General features: G+C 40.0%; 2 protein-coding genes across 2 annotated transcripts in view; one reads left to right on the top strand and one right to left on the bottom strand.

The window, feature by feature from the left end:
* LIMS2 (LIM zinc finger domain containing 2) overlaps positions 1 to 16,592 on the top strand; it is a 30,565-nt gene that overhangs the window by 9,971 nt on the left and 4,002 nt on the right. The window contains exons 2-9 of the mRNA XM_033069252.2: positions 2,016 to 2,175; positions 3,096 to 3,162; positions 3,471 to 3,591; positions 12,497 to 12,646; positions 13,484 to 13,634; positions 14,665 to 14,757; positions 15,606 to 15,654; positions 15,841 to 15,916. Of these exons, the coding sequence (XP_032925143.1) occupies positions 2,016 to 2,175; positions 3,096 to 3,162; positions 3,471 to 3,591; positions 12,497 to 12,646; positions 13,484 to 13,634; positions 14,665 to 14,757; positions 15,606 to 15,654; positions 15,841 to 15,916 (867 nt within the window). The remainder of the gene's footprint in view (positions 1 to 2,015; positions 2,176 to 3,095; positions 3,163 to 3,470; positions 3,592 to 12,496; positions 12,647 to 13,483; positions 13,635 to 14,664; positions 14,758 to 15,605; positions 15,655 to 15,840; positions 15,917 to 16,592) is intronic.
* GPR17 (G protein-coupled receptor 17) lies at positions 4,968 to 10,860 on the bottom strand. Its single transcript, XM_033069251.2, has 2 exons — positions 10,458 to 10,860; positions 4,968 to 6,455 (listed from the first exon to the last, which is right to left on the bottom strand). Exon 2 carries the CDS (start codon positions 6,422 to 6,424, stop codon positions 5,393 to 5,395), a length of 1,032 nt encoding a protein of 343 aa, XP_032925142.1. The 5' UTR covers positions 6,425 to 6,455; positions 10,458 to 10,860; the 3' UTR covers positions 4,968 to 5,392.

Genomic DNA, 16,592 nt, shown 5'->3' with positions numbered 1-16,592 from the left:
GTCTAGCAGAGTTCACCCTGCTGCTGATATTGGCATTTGTGGGTCCCTTTGGAGAAAGAAAATTAGGATTTTTTAAAATGTTGATTTCATGTTTATGAAGAAAAAAAACCAACAAACACAACATAAGATGGTGCTTTGCTCTTAGTGTCTAGCATGTGATATTTCCTGGTTTGCCTGGCTTTTTTTCCACAGAGGAGATTTTTTTCACTGTGATGACATCAGTCTGTTAATCTTGGCTGTTGGCTAACTCAAGTCATGGAATTTAGGAACGGAATTTTTCAACAGGGAAAAAGTACTTGAAAGGAAGATTATACTTTCACGTCCTGGTACAGATTTGTGTGGTGTAGCTGGAAGATTACTACTGGTGACTGAAAACCAAGCTGATTAGGTGTTGGCTTTGCTGCAAACACTGTTGTTTTTGTGCTGACGTATTCCCTGTGTCAGGATAAAAATATTTCTTTAACCTATGATCTCTAGTTTATGAAATTACAGGATTTCCTCTTGTCCATAATTCCAGTCCTTGTCTGTTTTTTTACATATCCTTTGTACTGCAAGAAGGAAACAAGTTGTAACAAACTTTTGCTAAATTGGTACTCCATTCTTGAAACGATTGTGGTCTCTCTTGTTTTCTGCCTCCCTTGGAATTGCAGCGGTAGAAAGAAATTCTGTTTTTATTACTGAGGGGTCTCTCTAGGTCACAGCCTAGGATGTCAGTGCAGTCTGAAGAGGGGAGACACTTGGCTCAGCTCAGCCAGCTGGAATGCAGGACTGGTTGTGTTACCTCAGGAAAGTGGGGCTGCTCCCTGCTGGTTCCAGTTGTGCTCAGGGCACAAAGCCCTGGAATACAGACAGTGACCTGGTTTCAAGGGGAATGTCTCTGACCAGAGGAAGGAGAATTTTCTGCTCCTGGAAAAGCGTATTGAATTCCTGTTCTCCATGAAGAGGTGGGGAGAGTAGCATGTTGGGTTGTTGACTAACACTAACAATGGAAAATCAGTTCAGAGTAACTTTGAATCTAAAAAGAAATAAAAAATGACTTGTAAAGCAAGCTGTCTTTTATTTTGTGCACACATTACCTACCTCAGGAAAGGTACTATAGAAGTAGTTTGGAGATTTTTTTAACATGGTGGCAATTTTTATATTTCCACCTATAAAACTGCAGTCTTTCCCATCATAGAATTCAACAGGTGTCCAGAAGACATGAAACAGTTTTTCTTTTTCTAAAAGTGTAGTAATATTGAGGTTTTGTACTGTTGGAAGTCTGGTAGTTAAAAGAAATATCATAGTGCAACAAGAAACTGAGATGTACCCGATAATTTTTCCCTCCTGGTTTGCACATATGATATACATTTTAAAACTGTATTAACTTAGATTAGCATTATGGCAAGCATGAAAATTTTGTGCAAGAGTTAAGGATGATTCCTTATTTTAGAGTAGAGGAAATGTTCTTTGTGTGATTTGTAAGTGTGACTTGAGGGGGTTTTATCCTCATGTTCTGAGGAAATGAAGATGAGGCATTAACCAGGCTAGCTGGAGGGACTTCTCCCTGCCCATAGTTTGACAAAAACTTTTGACAGTTAGAACTAATTTGTCAGGAGGACAAGGGCCTTGTAGAGAGAGAAAGCTTTGTTAGTACTGGCCATGAAGGTGAGAGTGCAGTGGGGTATTAGTGCTTATTACCCATCAGGAAATCCACATCCTGAGACCAGAAGGCCCAAGAAGTCAGAATCATTGGGTTTGCTGCTCTCCAAACTGCTGATTTGTGAAAAATTGGGGATATTTGCTCTGAGCTATTAGCAGGATGATGCAATGGGATGACAATATTGTGAAGTAGCCAAAAGTGTATGATAGGTGCGTCTGCTACTTGACCTCATCTGCCACATATGAGTTTGTCAGAACCTTGTTCCTAACCGATGTCAGTGACTTATTGATTTTTCTTTTCTTCATGTAAAAGGGAGTTTAAAGCAACTGGGCTGTTGTGTTTATAACTGTTCTTGCTCTTGTCTTTATTGCAGTAATATGTCGGATGCTCTGGCGAATGCCGTGTGTGAACGCTGCCAGACGCGGTTCGATCCTGCCGAGAGAATTGTGAACAGCAATGGGGAGCTCTACCACGAGAACTGCTTTGTCTGTGCTCAGTGCTTTCGGCAGTTCCCAGAGGGACTCTTCTATGAGGTGAGTTCTCGGACTGGGTGGAAGAGAAGAGAAATAACTGTGGTAAAATGCAAGGAATTCTTATCTTTCTTGCATGTTTGATTTCTTAGCCCTAAACATTTGTTGCCATTTTTTTGAGGTGCTTTCAACTTAATTTCCCTTTTTTTTTCTTCTCACGTATTCCTTCAGTAACAGCAAAAGCTGCTCTTTGGGTAAGACACATTTTAAAAGTAAATAAAATGTGTTTTGTTAACAAATCATCACAGAATCAGAAAATGGCTTGGGTTGGAAGGGACCTTACAAATCATCACATTCCAAACCCTGCCAGGACCACTTTCCACTGGACCAGGTTGCTCAAAGCACTGTCCAGCCTTAATATTTCATTAGACATAAGTGAATTTTTGCCTTTATTTTTAGACATACGTGAATTTTTGCCTTTATTTTTAGACATACTATACCAAACACTTCCAGTTGGGCACCTGCAGTAAGTGAATCCATTTAAAAACTAGGTTGAATTTTTTTACAGAATATGCACAAGCATGTATTTTGAATAACACATTGTTTTAAACTTGCTGTATTTTATTTTGACGTGAGTTTTAGCCTTGTGTAGGAGGAGTAGTAGTTCTGATCTAAACTAAAGCAAAAATGAAATTAAAGGCAACTATAGGAAAAGGATTGAGGTATTCAGGATTTTTACTGTCTTGTAGCAACATTGCTGTTAATTTAGCTGTGCAAATTCACCATGAGACTTAAGCCATATGTGGATATTTCTTAAAGAGAACCTTTAGGAATTGAACAACAGATGTGTAGGGGGCTAGAACTGGAAAACTTGACTGACCTTGACTAAATGGTCATATCAATGGAAAATAATGTTGAACTATCAAGATGTAAAAGTAGTTCAGTTCTTCATGAGGGTTTCTTCTCTCTTGTTTTGTTTGCAGTTTGAAGGTAGGAAGTATTGTGAGCATGACTTCCAGATGCTGTTTGCTCCTTGCTGCGGGGAATGTGGTAAGAAGTGGCAAATATTAGCACTGGGGCTTAACAACTGCAGGGCTATGCAAACCTTGCAGCATTGCTGTGACATCCAGCCTTGGGCTGCGATTGTTTGGGTTATTTTAAGGAGTCAGGAGCTCTGTGTGGGAGCAAAGCATGGTACTTGGCAGTGATTATGGGTTATCCTGGTTGTGGGAATAATTGGGGCTTTTATCAAAGTTAGAATGTAATAGTAATTATGGAATTAAAGTGGAAGGACTATGAAGGACAGTAGATTTTGATAAGGCTGTTTTCTGCATTCATCTCACGCTTTCCTTTTGCAGGTGAGTTCATTACTGGGCGTGTTATCAAGGCAATGAACAACAACTGGCACCCAGAATGTTTCCGCTGTGAGCTCTGCGATGTAACCCTTGCTGACCTGGGTTTTGTGAAGAATGCTGGCAGGTAAGATGGAGCAGGAGGTCAAAAAGTTTTCTCAGTGTGTTATTGATACAACTGTGAATACTGAGGGTGGTCAGTTTTACACTGAGAAGGAAAGCTTGAAAAGGTACAGAAAAACTTTAGGAATAACCTGTTAGGTGGGAAGTTCATCCAATGAAACATGTAGAAACTCAGATTTTAGTGGCTAGTGAATGTGTTCTGGAAAAGAAAGGGATTTCAGGCAGAAGGCTGTGTATTAAGTGAGAAAAAGGAGTTACGTGATCTCAGGCAGGCTGTTTAGCAAGTAAGCTGCTGAGCAGGAAATCAAGATGTAGCAAAAGGCCAAAAGAATAACACAATGGTTACAGCAAAGCATTTTCAGCCTACGATTCCATTGGTCTTCATAAATCATTCATTTTAAATGCAGAAATATAAAAATGAATCCTGGAAGTCGATTAATGCATTTAATTCAGAAATAAGAAATAAAAAATACAAAAGGGAGCTTATACAAAAGCATACCATTATAAGAAATAAAACAATCCAGCAGTTAGCAAACAGTGTTGCACAATCCATAACTTTTATATGTTATGAGCAAAGCCTAGTAGTTTCCTAGAGTTTATATTTTTGCTAACTAAATGGTGAAGGAAGGAAGAAAAGGTCATATACTTGTACCTGTCCAGCAGGGAGTTCTCTCAACTCTTTCTTTCTTTTCATACTGCATGCAACCTCTGTGCCTTAGCTTTTTGAGTTGGGCATAATTGATTTTCTTTTGGCACCTCATCTTGCTAGAATGGGCTTTTGGTATAGCACTTAAGATGTTTTGGAGAAGTAGTCATGATAAAAGCAGTTCAAGCAAGATAAAGTATGTTTGATTTTATAAGTTGTGAATTTAATCTAAAATGGTAAGGAACTCGTTCCCAGAAGTGTAGCAGAGAGATAGGTATGTGTATTTATGTAGTAATATATTTCACTTGTCACATGATTTCCTATAATATATATCTCCATAATATTGAAAAACAGTCTCTTAGTAAATATTGTTGGAAACTCTTGTGTTCTTTTTTCCCTTTTCATTGTACCTTGTCTACCCTAGTCTGCCTGTCACTTCCAGACATATTCTGCTGGATGCAGTTTGTATCAGTGAGAATAAAGTTAATTCCTACTTCATCCATGGTGAAGGAATAGTCTTGCTAGATAAGTCAAAAAAAGAACTGTAAACCATCTTAAAGCTAGGAATCTTTTCTGTGTTAATTCCTGTCCAGACTGGGTTCATTGCTTCATTCTGGTCTTTTTTTTTTTTTTTTCTTCTTGTCAGCATTTAGTACCAATTTTCTCTCCATTACTTTGAATTCAGAGACTTGAACAGATGTGGGTTTGGTTTTTTTTTTTGATGTGGGTTTGGTTTTTTTTTTTATCAGGGAGGTTTATATCGGGAGTGGATTTCTACTACTGGCTCAATATGAAATTTAAAATATACATTGTGCAGAGAAAACACTGAGTGCTTTGGGAATTATGTTCTTTGAAAAAAAATATAAATACATGGGTCCATTTCTCTCACTGTCCCCTTCCCTATTCCTAAGTGCTCAACCCTCAGTTTCATTTCTTGGAAACCAGTAGAATTGTTCTCCTGTTTGCAGTTTCAGCAATACAAACACGTGTGTTTGTCAGAGGGGTTCTTGTGAATGACAGCCCCATAAAAACAATAGACCTTCCCTTCTCAGGGTGAGTTTGACTCTGAGTGGACTGTGTTGCTGCATATTTGTGCTCTCAGTTATTTTGGTGGAAGAGTGTTCTTAAGACAAAGCATTGACACTGACAAGAGTCATAATCACAGTTCAGATTTAGCACTTAGTGAGCTTTCATTTGTCTTTCCCTCATAAGTCTGAGGCAACATTATGGTCTTTTTAATACAAAACAGATTGCACAAAGCCTCACGGAATTTCTCAGCTACGAAAAAATACATGATGGGGTCGAGGGCGCCGTTGAGGCTGGTGAGGCAGGAGGTGATGCGGTTGCTGAGGGCCAAGACACGCTGTGTTTCACAGGAAGCTTTGGTCCCGTTGTAATGCAGAATATAAATGTAGCGGTTGACATGATAAGGCACAAAGCAAATTAGAAAGATCATCACAACCATGATGATCATTTTGACAGCTTTTTCCTTCAGGTGTTTCTCAACTCTGTTCCCACTCTTCAGGCTCTGGATGATGAGTAAGTAGCAAGTCACAGTAGTAACAAAGGGGAAGGTGAATGCCACTGCTAAGGACACGAGGGCATGACGTGAGGCCTTCTCTCTGTAGAGCTGCAGGCAGACAGTTGTGTTTTTCATCTGGACTGTCTGCACACTGAGCAGCAGAGGTGCCATTGCCACAGCAACGATGACCCACAGAAAGACACATGCCACATGGGCATACCGGGACCTGCGGAGCTTGATGGACTTCACAGGGTGCACAATGGCCAGGAAACGGTCAACACTGATGCACATCAGGAAATAGATACTGGCATACATGTTGAGGTAAAAAAGGAAGCCGGTGAGTCTGCATGGGATCTCACCAAATGGCCAGTGGTTACCAGAAAAATGGTACACCAGCCGGGTGGGAAGTACCAGCACAAAGGACAGGTCAGCCACAGCAAGATGCATCAGGAAAATGTTGGCAGGTGTGCCTGACTTTTGGTCCCGGATGAAGAGCCAAAGAGCCAGGGCATTGCCTGCAAAAGCCAGGATGAAATCCAGAAAGTAGAAAGCAGCAAAAATCATGTTCTCAAGGTGTGTCTCTTTGCCACATTGCTCTGATGTTTCCAAAGCAAAATTTGATTCATTTGAGCAGTTGAAGAGCAGGCTTGAAGCTGCTGGCCCATTCATTTTCCCCCACAGTTCTGAAGAAAGAAAAGCCCTAAATGAGAAAGAATTAAGACAGTATATTGTGAAAGAGCCTGGGTTTGTGGAAAACAAACAAACCAAAAAAAACCCACCCAAAAACCCACACTTGAAAGTCAGCAATGTCTCCTGTTTGCTAGCATCAGTGTTAGTATGACAGGTCAGTCTGAATTTAAACATTATGTTTGAATTCTGAGTACTCTCTGCTCAGCTGGCTTTATCAGAGCAGTAATTCCTGTGGAAGGAGCCCCAATGAAGAGCTCGCTAGCTGGTGATGAACTTGTCTCCAGCCTGTGCTGGGGTCAGTTGTACAGCCAGGTAGTGCTGTACAGATGCTTGTATGTCTGGTTAGGAGGAGTAGGAGTGAGTTCTGTATATCTTAAGTAGAAAGTATTTGCCATGTTTCAATTGAAAGCCTGATTCAGGACTGAGGAGTTCCTGATGAGTCAGCTTTTCTGAGCACAGGTGTCTGTTGTAAGATAATCTAGCTTAGAATATCTGTCTTGTTCTAAAAGAGGTAAAAGGTCAAATATTGCTGTTATTAAAAATCCACAGGGTTCCTGAAAACCTTTGAGCATTATTTTCATTTAAAGTCCTGTGTTTAAGGCAAATGCATCTAGTTCTAATATAGGAGGAAGGTTTTCAGGTGGGTAGCAACATCTCTTTTGACAATGAATTGACTCAAGGAAGATTTTAAATACCCATGCTGTCAGTCATCTTTCAAAGTATCACCTTCCCTGCAGTTTTTATCTTCCACCAGTAGCTCTCTTTTTTCCTCCCTCAAAAGCCTGAGCTCCACTGTAGCTTATACAGGGCCTTTTCCAAGTAGAAGCTTAGTAAAACTGGTCTTAGCTTTGCCAGTCTCTGTTTGCAATGTCCTGAACAGTATCAAGAGGTGTGATAGGATTTTCTGAGCACCTACCCATGGCTTTTTATACATTTCTTGTCTGTGAGTACAGGTGGTAGGGAAATGCAGGTGGTCTGAAATTCCAGCGTTGTCTCTATTACTTAGATTCCTCAGAAGTAGTACAGTATGTGCAGTGATACCACAATTTTTTTCACCATGGCATTTTGTACTGGCAGACCATTTCTCCATAGTAATCAATACATCTTTAAATACATCCATTATGCACTGCAACCAGTTCCCCAGCAGAACTCATTGTTCAGATAGCTAAAAATATTGGGATCACAGAGAACTGAAATTGGTTTAAGGGCAAACAAATATATTGGAAAATGTAAGAAAATTCCAAGATAATTAATATCTTCAGTTTGGTTGCTGTTACTTTCAGGTGGACAGAAAAGTGGAATAGCTGGAGATTAATGTACTGGATCATTTCTGTTTGGTTCACAGTTGAAGAGACAAAGTCAGCATTAGGGAGACTGGATAAAATTCAGAAACTGGAAGTTCTTCTTATGGCCACAGAGGGCCCTTCTTACTTCATGCATTGCCTGGTTACCCTTCTGGATTTGAGTATTTATAACAAGTTGCTATCTTGCCGTTACTTGCAATTGCATGTGCAAGGAACACACACGTCCTTTTGTCTTTATAAAAATACTTAGGAAACTGTGCTTTCACATACCAAAGGAAAATGTCCTGCTGCAATTTTTTTTCATGTAAAGGTCACAAGTTTACAAGAGAGGCCACAATTTTTTTGTTTTATTATTCATTTGTCCCTTACAAAGTAAAATCTGCAAGTATTCTGGAACCGAAGAGTTTGAATTTTGTATGGGATAGTAACTTTGACTCACATATTTGCCCTCCCTGGATGGAATTAGTTTAATTATGTATTTTTCTGTTGCATACCAAAAGAGAAACATATGAGACCATGCCTTTTTACTGGCTACTAATTTGTGATGATGCTTATCACCTCCTGTTCCATCTATTAAGCCTTTTTTTTTTTGTGTCAGGCCCATCGTTAAATTATACTTTTCATCTGCAAAAAGTGTAGATCAGGTGATCTTTATGTACACACCTGTCAGGGATAGGGTGGTCTTATGGTTAAACATTGCTCTATCCATGGTTGTGACACCTTAGCAAGCAGTAAGCGCTGGCTTGGAGCAGCTGAAAAAGGAGAAACCAGGGCTGTCTGATGGAACAGACTGGGATGGCTCTTGTCTTATTGATAATGTTTTAAATCAGTTCCCAAAGTGAAGGAGTAAGGAGACTTTTCCCTGTTTACAAGCTAATTATTAGGGGTTTAACAGCATGATGCACTGGACCAATTCTATTTGAATTGATTTCCGAAGACAGATCTTGGAAATTCAGATTCAGCTGCATGGCAGTGCCAGACTTAGAATTGGCAAGACTTCAAAGTTGGGATTTTTATCCTCACTGATGGCAGCATTGAGTCTGCTGTGGATTTCTATACAGACATGCTTTTAGTACAAAATGCTGTGGGTTGGAGTAGAAAGGAGAATGTCAGAGCTATCTGGAAGCCCAGAATGTCAATGTCAGGAAGAGAGAGGCTTAGAGCTAATGATAAAATTGAAATAGATTCAATCTTCACAAATGACAGCCTTCATACTTTTTAGAGGAAGGTGAAGGGAGATGTTTTTCATTGTCTGGCTAGAAGGTATAGAAAAGGGAAGTGGTCCTCTTTCTAATTTTGCTTATGTTTGAAGTTAAAAGGAAACTTTAATTACAGCTTTAATTTTTTTGTAGCTCTATTATTGGGTGAAAATAGTGGTATAGCACTTATGTAGGTTCAGAAAAAAGCCATCATGTCACTAGAATTAATTGTTTGGCTTATTTTTAGACTTTACATGTTTTCAACAAAATTCTACAGCTTTAGAAAAGTAATAATTCTCTGGCAGTGTGTTCTCTAGAAGATGTGGAAAGTCCTTTGCAGTTATTTACAATTCCACTCCTGTTCTCCTTGGGTTTATCCTAAATAATATAAATTGTTTATATTATATACATTTAAAATAATTGTGGTTAGGTTTTTTATGCTTACAGATTCCTGTAGTCTGTATAAATGTTAAGAGCAAACTAGAAGCCTTCACAAATGACATAATATGTGTAGTCTGTGTTAAGCTATATGGTGCAAGAGGCTTTCATTCCACAGACAGAAAACTCCTTTAGGAGTCTGGCTTGTTATCCAGTAGTTTCTGCTTGGTCTGCACTCCTGGTGTTGTGTGAATATTTAGTGATTTACGTGTTGCTAAACAGAGCGCTGTTCTGGAACGAGCCATTATCCCAGGCCTCCGAGGGCTGAGCTGTAATGGGGATGTCACTGCTCATTTGAAATACATGCATGCACACTGACCATATTTCATGCCCTGTTTCTCTTCTGCTCAGAAGCAAGCAAGAGAACAATCCACAAGGCTGTCAATATGGGCACAATCACTCTTTCAGCAGTTGCTCTGTCTGTCATTAATGAAAGAACTAGCAGGAGAAATCTTTAGCTCATTGTAAACAGTTACCTGGCTAGTTTGGAGCTTTTGTTTGCCCACTGCAGATAAACTGACCTATATGTTAGGGTTTGTGACAGGTATCAGAAATTCCAGCTCTTACTCTCAGCTAGAGCAGTTTCTGGTATAATTATACTGCTTTGTGCATTTTTATGATTATGGGTTTTGCTGTCTTGTCCAATGAGTGTCTCCTGTCTTTCACTCAAAGTACTCTTCATTGGAAATAGTCCATTTCTGACTGAAGTTATTCTCCTGAAAATCACTCTCTGCTGAGCCTGTATTTCAGCTGAAATACTTGGTTTTTGTGAGCATCAGAGCAGTGTCAGAGAGCACTAGACACACCATACAACTGACAAATGGATATACATTAGGTACAAAAGTTTGAAAACCTTTTTTGTTTTGAAGGAGTGATGTAAAGAAAGGTGAGGAAATTATTCTTTGAAGTTCAGAAAATGCTTCCTATTCTTAGATTCAGACATTCCCATTATATTAATCGACCTCAGTATGTGTTCTGCTCCTCATTGGCACCAGCTAAAACTAATGCCATTAGGAAAGCTCCTTAAAAAAAAGCTTCTAAAGCCCCTACTATCAAAAGTTAGTCTCTTACCTCTTTACAGTGCAGTCCTGTGAGTGGAGTGCGGGGTCCTTTTGGGGAATATCTCAAACTCCTTCTGATGACAGCAAACTAGGTAGAAACAAAGCAGAGCAAACAAGATGATTCCAAGGGAGTGCACAGTTGCAGAGTTGCTGAGAGGGGAGCCCCTCTATATAGTGTCCTCCTCGCTCTGATAGCACTTTATCAGCTCAGTCACACAACAGAGCAGGGGAGAGGACACCCCAGCACTGAGGAGCAGTCTTCATCCCAGCTGAGCTCTTGGCACTGGGGCTGCTGGTGTAGATATGAGTATCCTGCATGAATATGCCAGTGTTCATGGTGCTTACTGAAGGCTGCTACTGAGCCCCCAGCCCTAAACACAGAATCCTTGGAGTCCTGTGATTATTTTAGGAGGGTGGAGAGATGCATTGTTTGGGGGAAATCTAGTATTAACAGACACAACAGGACACTTCAGAATGGGATAATTCCATAATGGTGGGAAAGGGGGGTGGGGGAAGAGGGTGAAGGAGAGGGGAGGCTGCTATGGTAACAGCTTAGCCTGTCCAACACTTCCCTTTGCTTCCAATAGAGAGGGTCTGTGGGAGGGCAGAGGGTTTGTGACTGAGCAGGGGGTTGATAATGGTTTATCAGTGCAAATGGCTGAAGGCATCTCATTCAGCTGAATGAGAGGGGTCTCTTTCAGGACTCTTGCTTCGGGGTCCCGATGTCCAGCCCTGTATAATTACTCTGCATTTGACAGTGCTGAATAAAATTGATGCCTTTATGCTGAGATGAGCACAGCTGCATTTTTCCTTATAATGGGGTGCTGTCTGCTTTTTCTGGATTCTGTCTGGGCGGACAGTGCTTCCAACCCTGGACAGAGACACTTGGTGACAGAAGGACTCAGATTTGGGGAGAATAATAATGATACTTAGCACTTCAACAGGCACCTGCCAACTGAGAGTCATAAATGTTTGAGGCCTCACAACAACATGTGTCATATTCTTATCCCCATTTCACAGATCTAAGGGTAGGTAATGCATCAGGTCTGAATATTGGAAGGGACCCTGTGAAAAAGCTGCTACTTAATCCATGAATCTGCCCTTTCCATTTGAACTTTTTTATTTGTCTGATGTGTTTTGAGAATGATTCTCAGTGAGTGTTTGACATAGTGATACAGTAAAAGGAATTAAGCAGACTTTTAAGAAAAAGCAACCCACAGAATTAATTCTGTCATTTTACTTTTATCATCAGTTCTTTCCAGCTCACAGCATTGCAGCTAGAGGGATAGTTAATAGGCAAGTAAACCGAACAACTTCTCCTCACAGCTCCTAAATGTTGAGATAAAGCTGGTGGCTGCCATCAGCCTTCACAAGTTTTTTTTTTTTATGCCTTTACCTGGGCTTTTCTGCTAGAAATTTGGGTTATTTGCCTGTTTAGAAGTGTACTTGTAATGTGTTCAAGAACATGTGCTAGGAATACAGCTGCTTTTACCACATAAAATTGCATAGTTCTTAATTTCCTTTTACTTAGGAGTAAAAGGAATTTGTAGGCAAGAAGAGGTCTCTTGTTTCTCCTAGATACTGAAGACTAAGGAATCCAACCATGGTAAAAGGCATTCAAGCAATGCAGTTTGGTTTTGATACATTTTATTCTCTCTCCTTGACTCCCTCCCACTGCTGTAATGCCTCCGTTATGGTTGGATCCGTTAGTTATAGCGAGAGGATGTTTCCACCTTTCCTTGCCCAGTTATCAGAATAAGATCTAGAGGGTTGGAAAGGATCCCTAGAAGAATGATGGGTGATACCCTGATGGCATATAAATCAGTGAATGTTGTAGTGGTCTTCTAAGGAAATACAGTTGTATGATTGCTTTATACTTATATTCTTCTGTGCAAGTGGTGTGAAACACTGGATACCAAACCGAATTATGTTTAATCTGACCTCAGAAGACTGTTCTGTTACATAAAGTCCTTCCTACAGTATGTAGTATATGTTGTTTTAGGAAAAAGACTTTTTTAATATTTTCTTTCCTTTACTTTGTTCAACTAGGCACCTATGCAGGCCATGCCACAACCGTGAAAAAGCTAAGGGACTGGGCAAGTACATCTGCCAAAAGTGCCACTTGATAATTGATGAGCAGCCCCTGATGTTCAGGAATGATTCCTACCATCCAGATCACTTCAACTGCACCCACTGTGGGTATGTTGTCATACTGTAAACTCTGAACAAAAAGGAGAGGGACAAACAGTTGAGTCAGCAGTGCAGTCCTTCCCAAGGTCTAAACTTTGCTGCCTTCACATTGTTGAGAAATCGTGTGAGGAGGAACTGAAATAAGTTTGGAAAAACTACATGGATTTTAGCTCTGTTTCGCCATTCAATGTTCTCTTACTCTAACATTGGATAATGCTAGTTTATAATGAAAGTGAAAATAGTTCCTTGGCATGAACTTATCTGAAAGGCTGTATTGAGATTACCATAGCAGAGTTTTCCAAAGACAGGAAGGCTGTCCAAAAGTTTCGCTTTGAATTCATGAATAGGGAAAAAAAAGATGGCTTGATGAGTGTGTCAGTCTTGTGGCACTGTCCACTGCCACGCTGATACCTGTCTGACCTGAATTACTTACCACAAAGGCATTTTAACTGGGCACAGTACTGTCCCAGAATGGGTAACAGTGCAAGTAAATGTCTCAGTGTTGAGCACTGCTAGGATGGTTCTTGTACCTGAGCTCTCCCATTCAAAGATACCTCGAGTCTAAGCATGATACTGTGTCTATGTAATGTACCTCGAATGTCTGTGAGAATATCCATCTGCAGATATGATGCTCCACACATGTTCTTGTCTGGCAAACCAAGAAAGCAATTTTAGAAAGATGAGTTGACAATAACTGTATTTCACTAGCTAAACTTAATGACTGCATTTGTAGTGTGAATGTTACCTAAGTTAACTTTCAAGTTTAGTCTTCCAAAACTTCCTCCTGGGCACTGGGGGGTTTCCCTGAGTGTTGTTACATGTTTAGGACCATGTCTGTGTTCCCAGGAAGGAGCTGACAGCCGAGGCCCGGGAGCTGAAGGGGGAGCTGTACTGCCTGCCGTGCCACGACAAGATGGGCATCCCCATCTGCGGAGCCTGCCGCCGGCCCATCGAGGGCCGCGTGGTCAATGCTCTGGGCAAGCAATGGCATGTTGAGGTGAGGCCTCTCTGCATATGAAACTTCCTTCAAGAGCTGCTTTGGAAGAGGACTAGTGCTGGTTGGAAGCTGTAGACGTGCAGGTGGTCTGTAATATATGAATTCAGAAAAAAACAATTGCTTATATTTCAAATTGTCTTCACCTTTTGTGAGTGAATGAATTATGGCAGGGCCATTAGGGTTCCTAAGAAAGCTGTTTTCACAACTGTAATAACCTTAATTTTAAAATTTATGAAGATCCTTGCAGAATAGGGTTCGCTAAAAAGCATTTACTTACTAATAAATTAACGTATTTTGTATGATATACTTAGATATATCCTCTCAATTCGAGTTACCAGGCACATAACAGTGTTGGAATTTTTACTGAAAGCTCAGCAATTCTTGCCTTTTAAGCCTTTTCAGCTCATTGTTTCCATAACTTTCAGCTGAGTTATCACATCTTACTCTTAAGATTTTTAGTCATCTTTGTTTCAGTCATTTATGACTCCTAGGGCTTGACCTGAGAGAGATGCTGCTGCTCATTTAGGGTGTATTCATACTAACTATGTTTATATTCCTGCGTCTCTTCCCTGAAGCAAGCAAGATAGTAGTCCACAAGTCTATCAGGATAGACACAAGATGATTGCCCTTCCAACAGGTCTTCAACCTATCTTTAATACAACTCTTAATTACTGTAAATAGACTAAATATCTCCTCTTTTTTTTTTTGCTTCCGTGAAGATCTGTCCTGTCTGTGCTTCATTAAAGCATTAAGGGGTAACAGCTTTAAATGGAAAGAGGTAGATTTAGATTAGATATTGGTAAGAAATTCTTTCCTGTAAGGCCCTGTAAGAGAAGTTGTGGCTGCCCCATCCTTGAAAGTGTCCAAGGCCAGGTTGGAATGAGATGAGCCTTAAGGTCCCTTCCGACCCAAACTCTTCTGTGATCAAGTATCATGTATTGAGCTACGATTTTGTTGCCATGTTTTTCCCCGGTGATGGGAAAGTTGTTGAGCCTGCCATGGAATGTTTTGGTTTTTTTTTCTTTTACAGCATTTTGTTTGTGCCAAATGTGAGAAGCCATTCTTGGGGCACCGACACTATGAAAAGAAAGGGCTGGCCTATTGTGAGACTCATTATAATCAGGTAAATTCAACCATCTGTGCTGTAGGTACTTGTGTCTGGCAAATGTTTTTTCATGTTTTATATATCCAAAGCTGTGCAGAGACAATGAAATATCAAGAAATTAGTCAGATTTCACAGAAAAATAATAGTTTTTCTTGGCAAAAAAGTGATGCTGAAAACAGGATAGAAATATCTCAGGGGCACTGATTTTAATTTGTGCCAGTGATAGAAAATCACTGACCATGGGTTGAGATTAAAATTCCTGTAATTTTACTTCTAATGTATTTGTGTGAACTTCTTTGATAGTTACTTCTTCTGTGGGCCTGAGGCAACTGTTGTGTTGCATAGAAAAGTAGATCAATTTAAAAAAAACATAGGAAAACCAATCAAACCCTGTTTTTTCAGTGTGATTTGAACAACTTTTTAGTTTGATATTTTCTTTAATTACATAAATGACTCTCTCATAAGAGGTATGTGTTGCTGTTCTGATAGTAGCTGTATTTTAGCAGTACTTCTATTTTGGTGTTTGTAGTTGAGCATCAGGAGATGTTTGTCTACACTAAGCATTATCCTCTACCCATCATTTCTTCTCCACATATACAGGACTTTAAGATCCCAAAACAGTACTAGAGTGTGAGGCATCAACAAAAAAGGTTTTGTGGTATTTACTGGTATGAGATCCAAAGGAACATAGACTATTTGGCAAGCGTATGAGAAGTTATTCAGAAGATTTAAATTGGTATATTTGGGGGCCACTGCTGTATCTAGGAATTCTTTAGTTATTAGTATTTAATGTTCACACCAGCTGTGTAATTTGGGGACCATAAGTAGTCAGCAACTGAGTTCCTATTTTTTTTTTTTCTGTGCAGCTCTTTGGAGATGTCTGCTACAACTGCAGCCATGTGATAGAGGGAGATGGTAAGATTTGTTCTCTCCTTGTTTTGGGTTGCTGTCCTCGTTTCATTTGTTAGTGCAGCTGTTGCAGTCCCACAGTTGCAAGACAACAGTGTTTGTTTTCACATCTGGCCTCATTTGAATTTGGATATAAATCTGAATTCAAATAATCCATCAGTTTTCTCTTACTTGGTGCTTTTACTTTTGCAGTGGTATCAGCTCTTAACAAGGCCTGGTGTGTGAACTGCTTCTCCTGCTCCACCTGCAACGTCAGGCTCACACTGAAGTAAGTCAGTATTTATATTTTGGACCGTGTGAGACATTTGCCTCTAAGGCAAGGTATCAGCCTGGAGGAGCCATGAGCCACTGTCTCTCTGAAGGCCAATATACCTTTCCTCTGTGGGAGCAGGTGCTTATAATTCTGCTCATTTCAGCACTGAAAGAGAGCTGACGCTCAGCATCCTCTCTGATTTATTTTCCTTCATTAATCTATTCTGTAAGGAAATTGGGTGAGAGGGGGACTCCTTCAGCAGTAGAGAGGGAAGGCTCTAAACTTTGGGGAACTGCCTGTCCTTAACAACCTGCAGCCTCCATGTGTCCTTAATTGTGGTTGCTCCCCTCAATGACAATATTTGCTATTACATAGATTATTTTGAAATAAAATACTGTGCTATTTATCTTGAATATCTAGAAGAGGGACAGAAAGAAAAAGGCAGTCCTATGTTTTTCCTTTTTCAAGTTCAAACTCTTATCCTACTCTCCTGGGTTGGCTCCACTGGCCATATGAAGGAACTGTAATTTATCCCAGAGGGGACCTCTGAAGTGATGTTTGCATTCTACAGTAACAAAAGTATTATTATTATAGACTGTTACATGCATATATATAGCAAAATCTTGCTCCTTATTTACCTAGCAATACTAAAACCTCAGTTCACTGATAAGAACTCAATCTCTGTACTTGC

This window comes from Catharus ustulatus, chromosome 10, assembly GCF_009819885.2.
Source record: "Catharus ustulatus isolate bCatUst1 chromosome 10, bCatUst1.pri.v2, whole genome shotgun sequence".
NCBI classification, from domain to species: Eukaryota; Metazoa; Chordata; class Aves; order Passeriformes; family Turdidae; genus Catharus; species Catharus ustulatus.
This window is presented reverse-complemented; position numbering and strand designations above follow the sequence as displayed.

What these genes read in the sequence shown, in the direction of transcription:
- GPR17 (XM_033069251.2), bottom strand. Translation starts at nt 6,424, where the DNA reads ATGAATGGGCCAGCAGCTTCAAGCCTGCTCTTCAACTGCTCAAATGAA.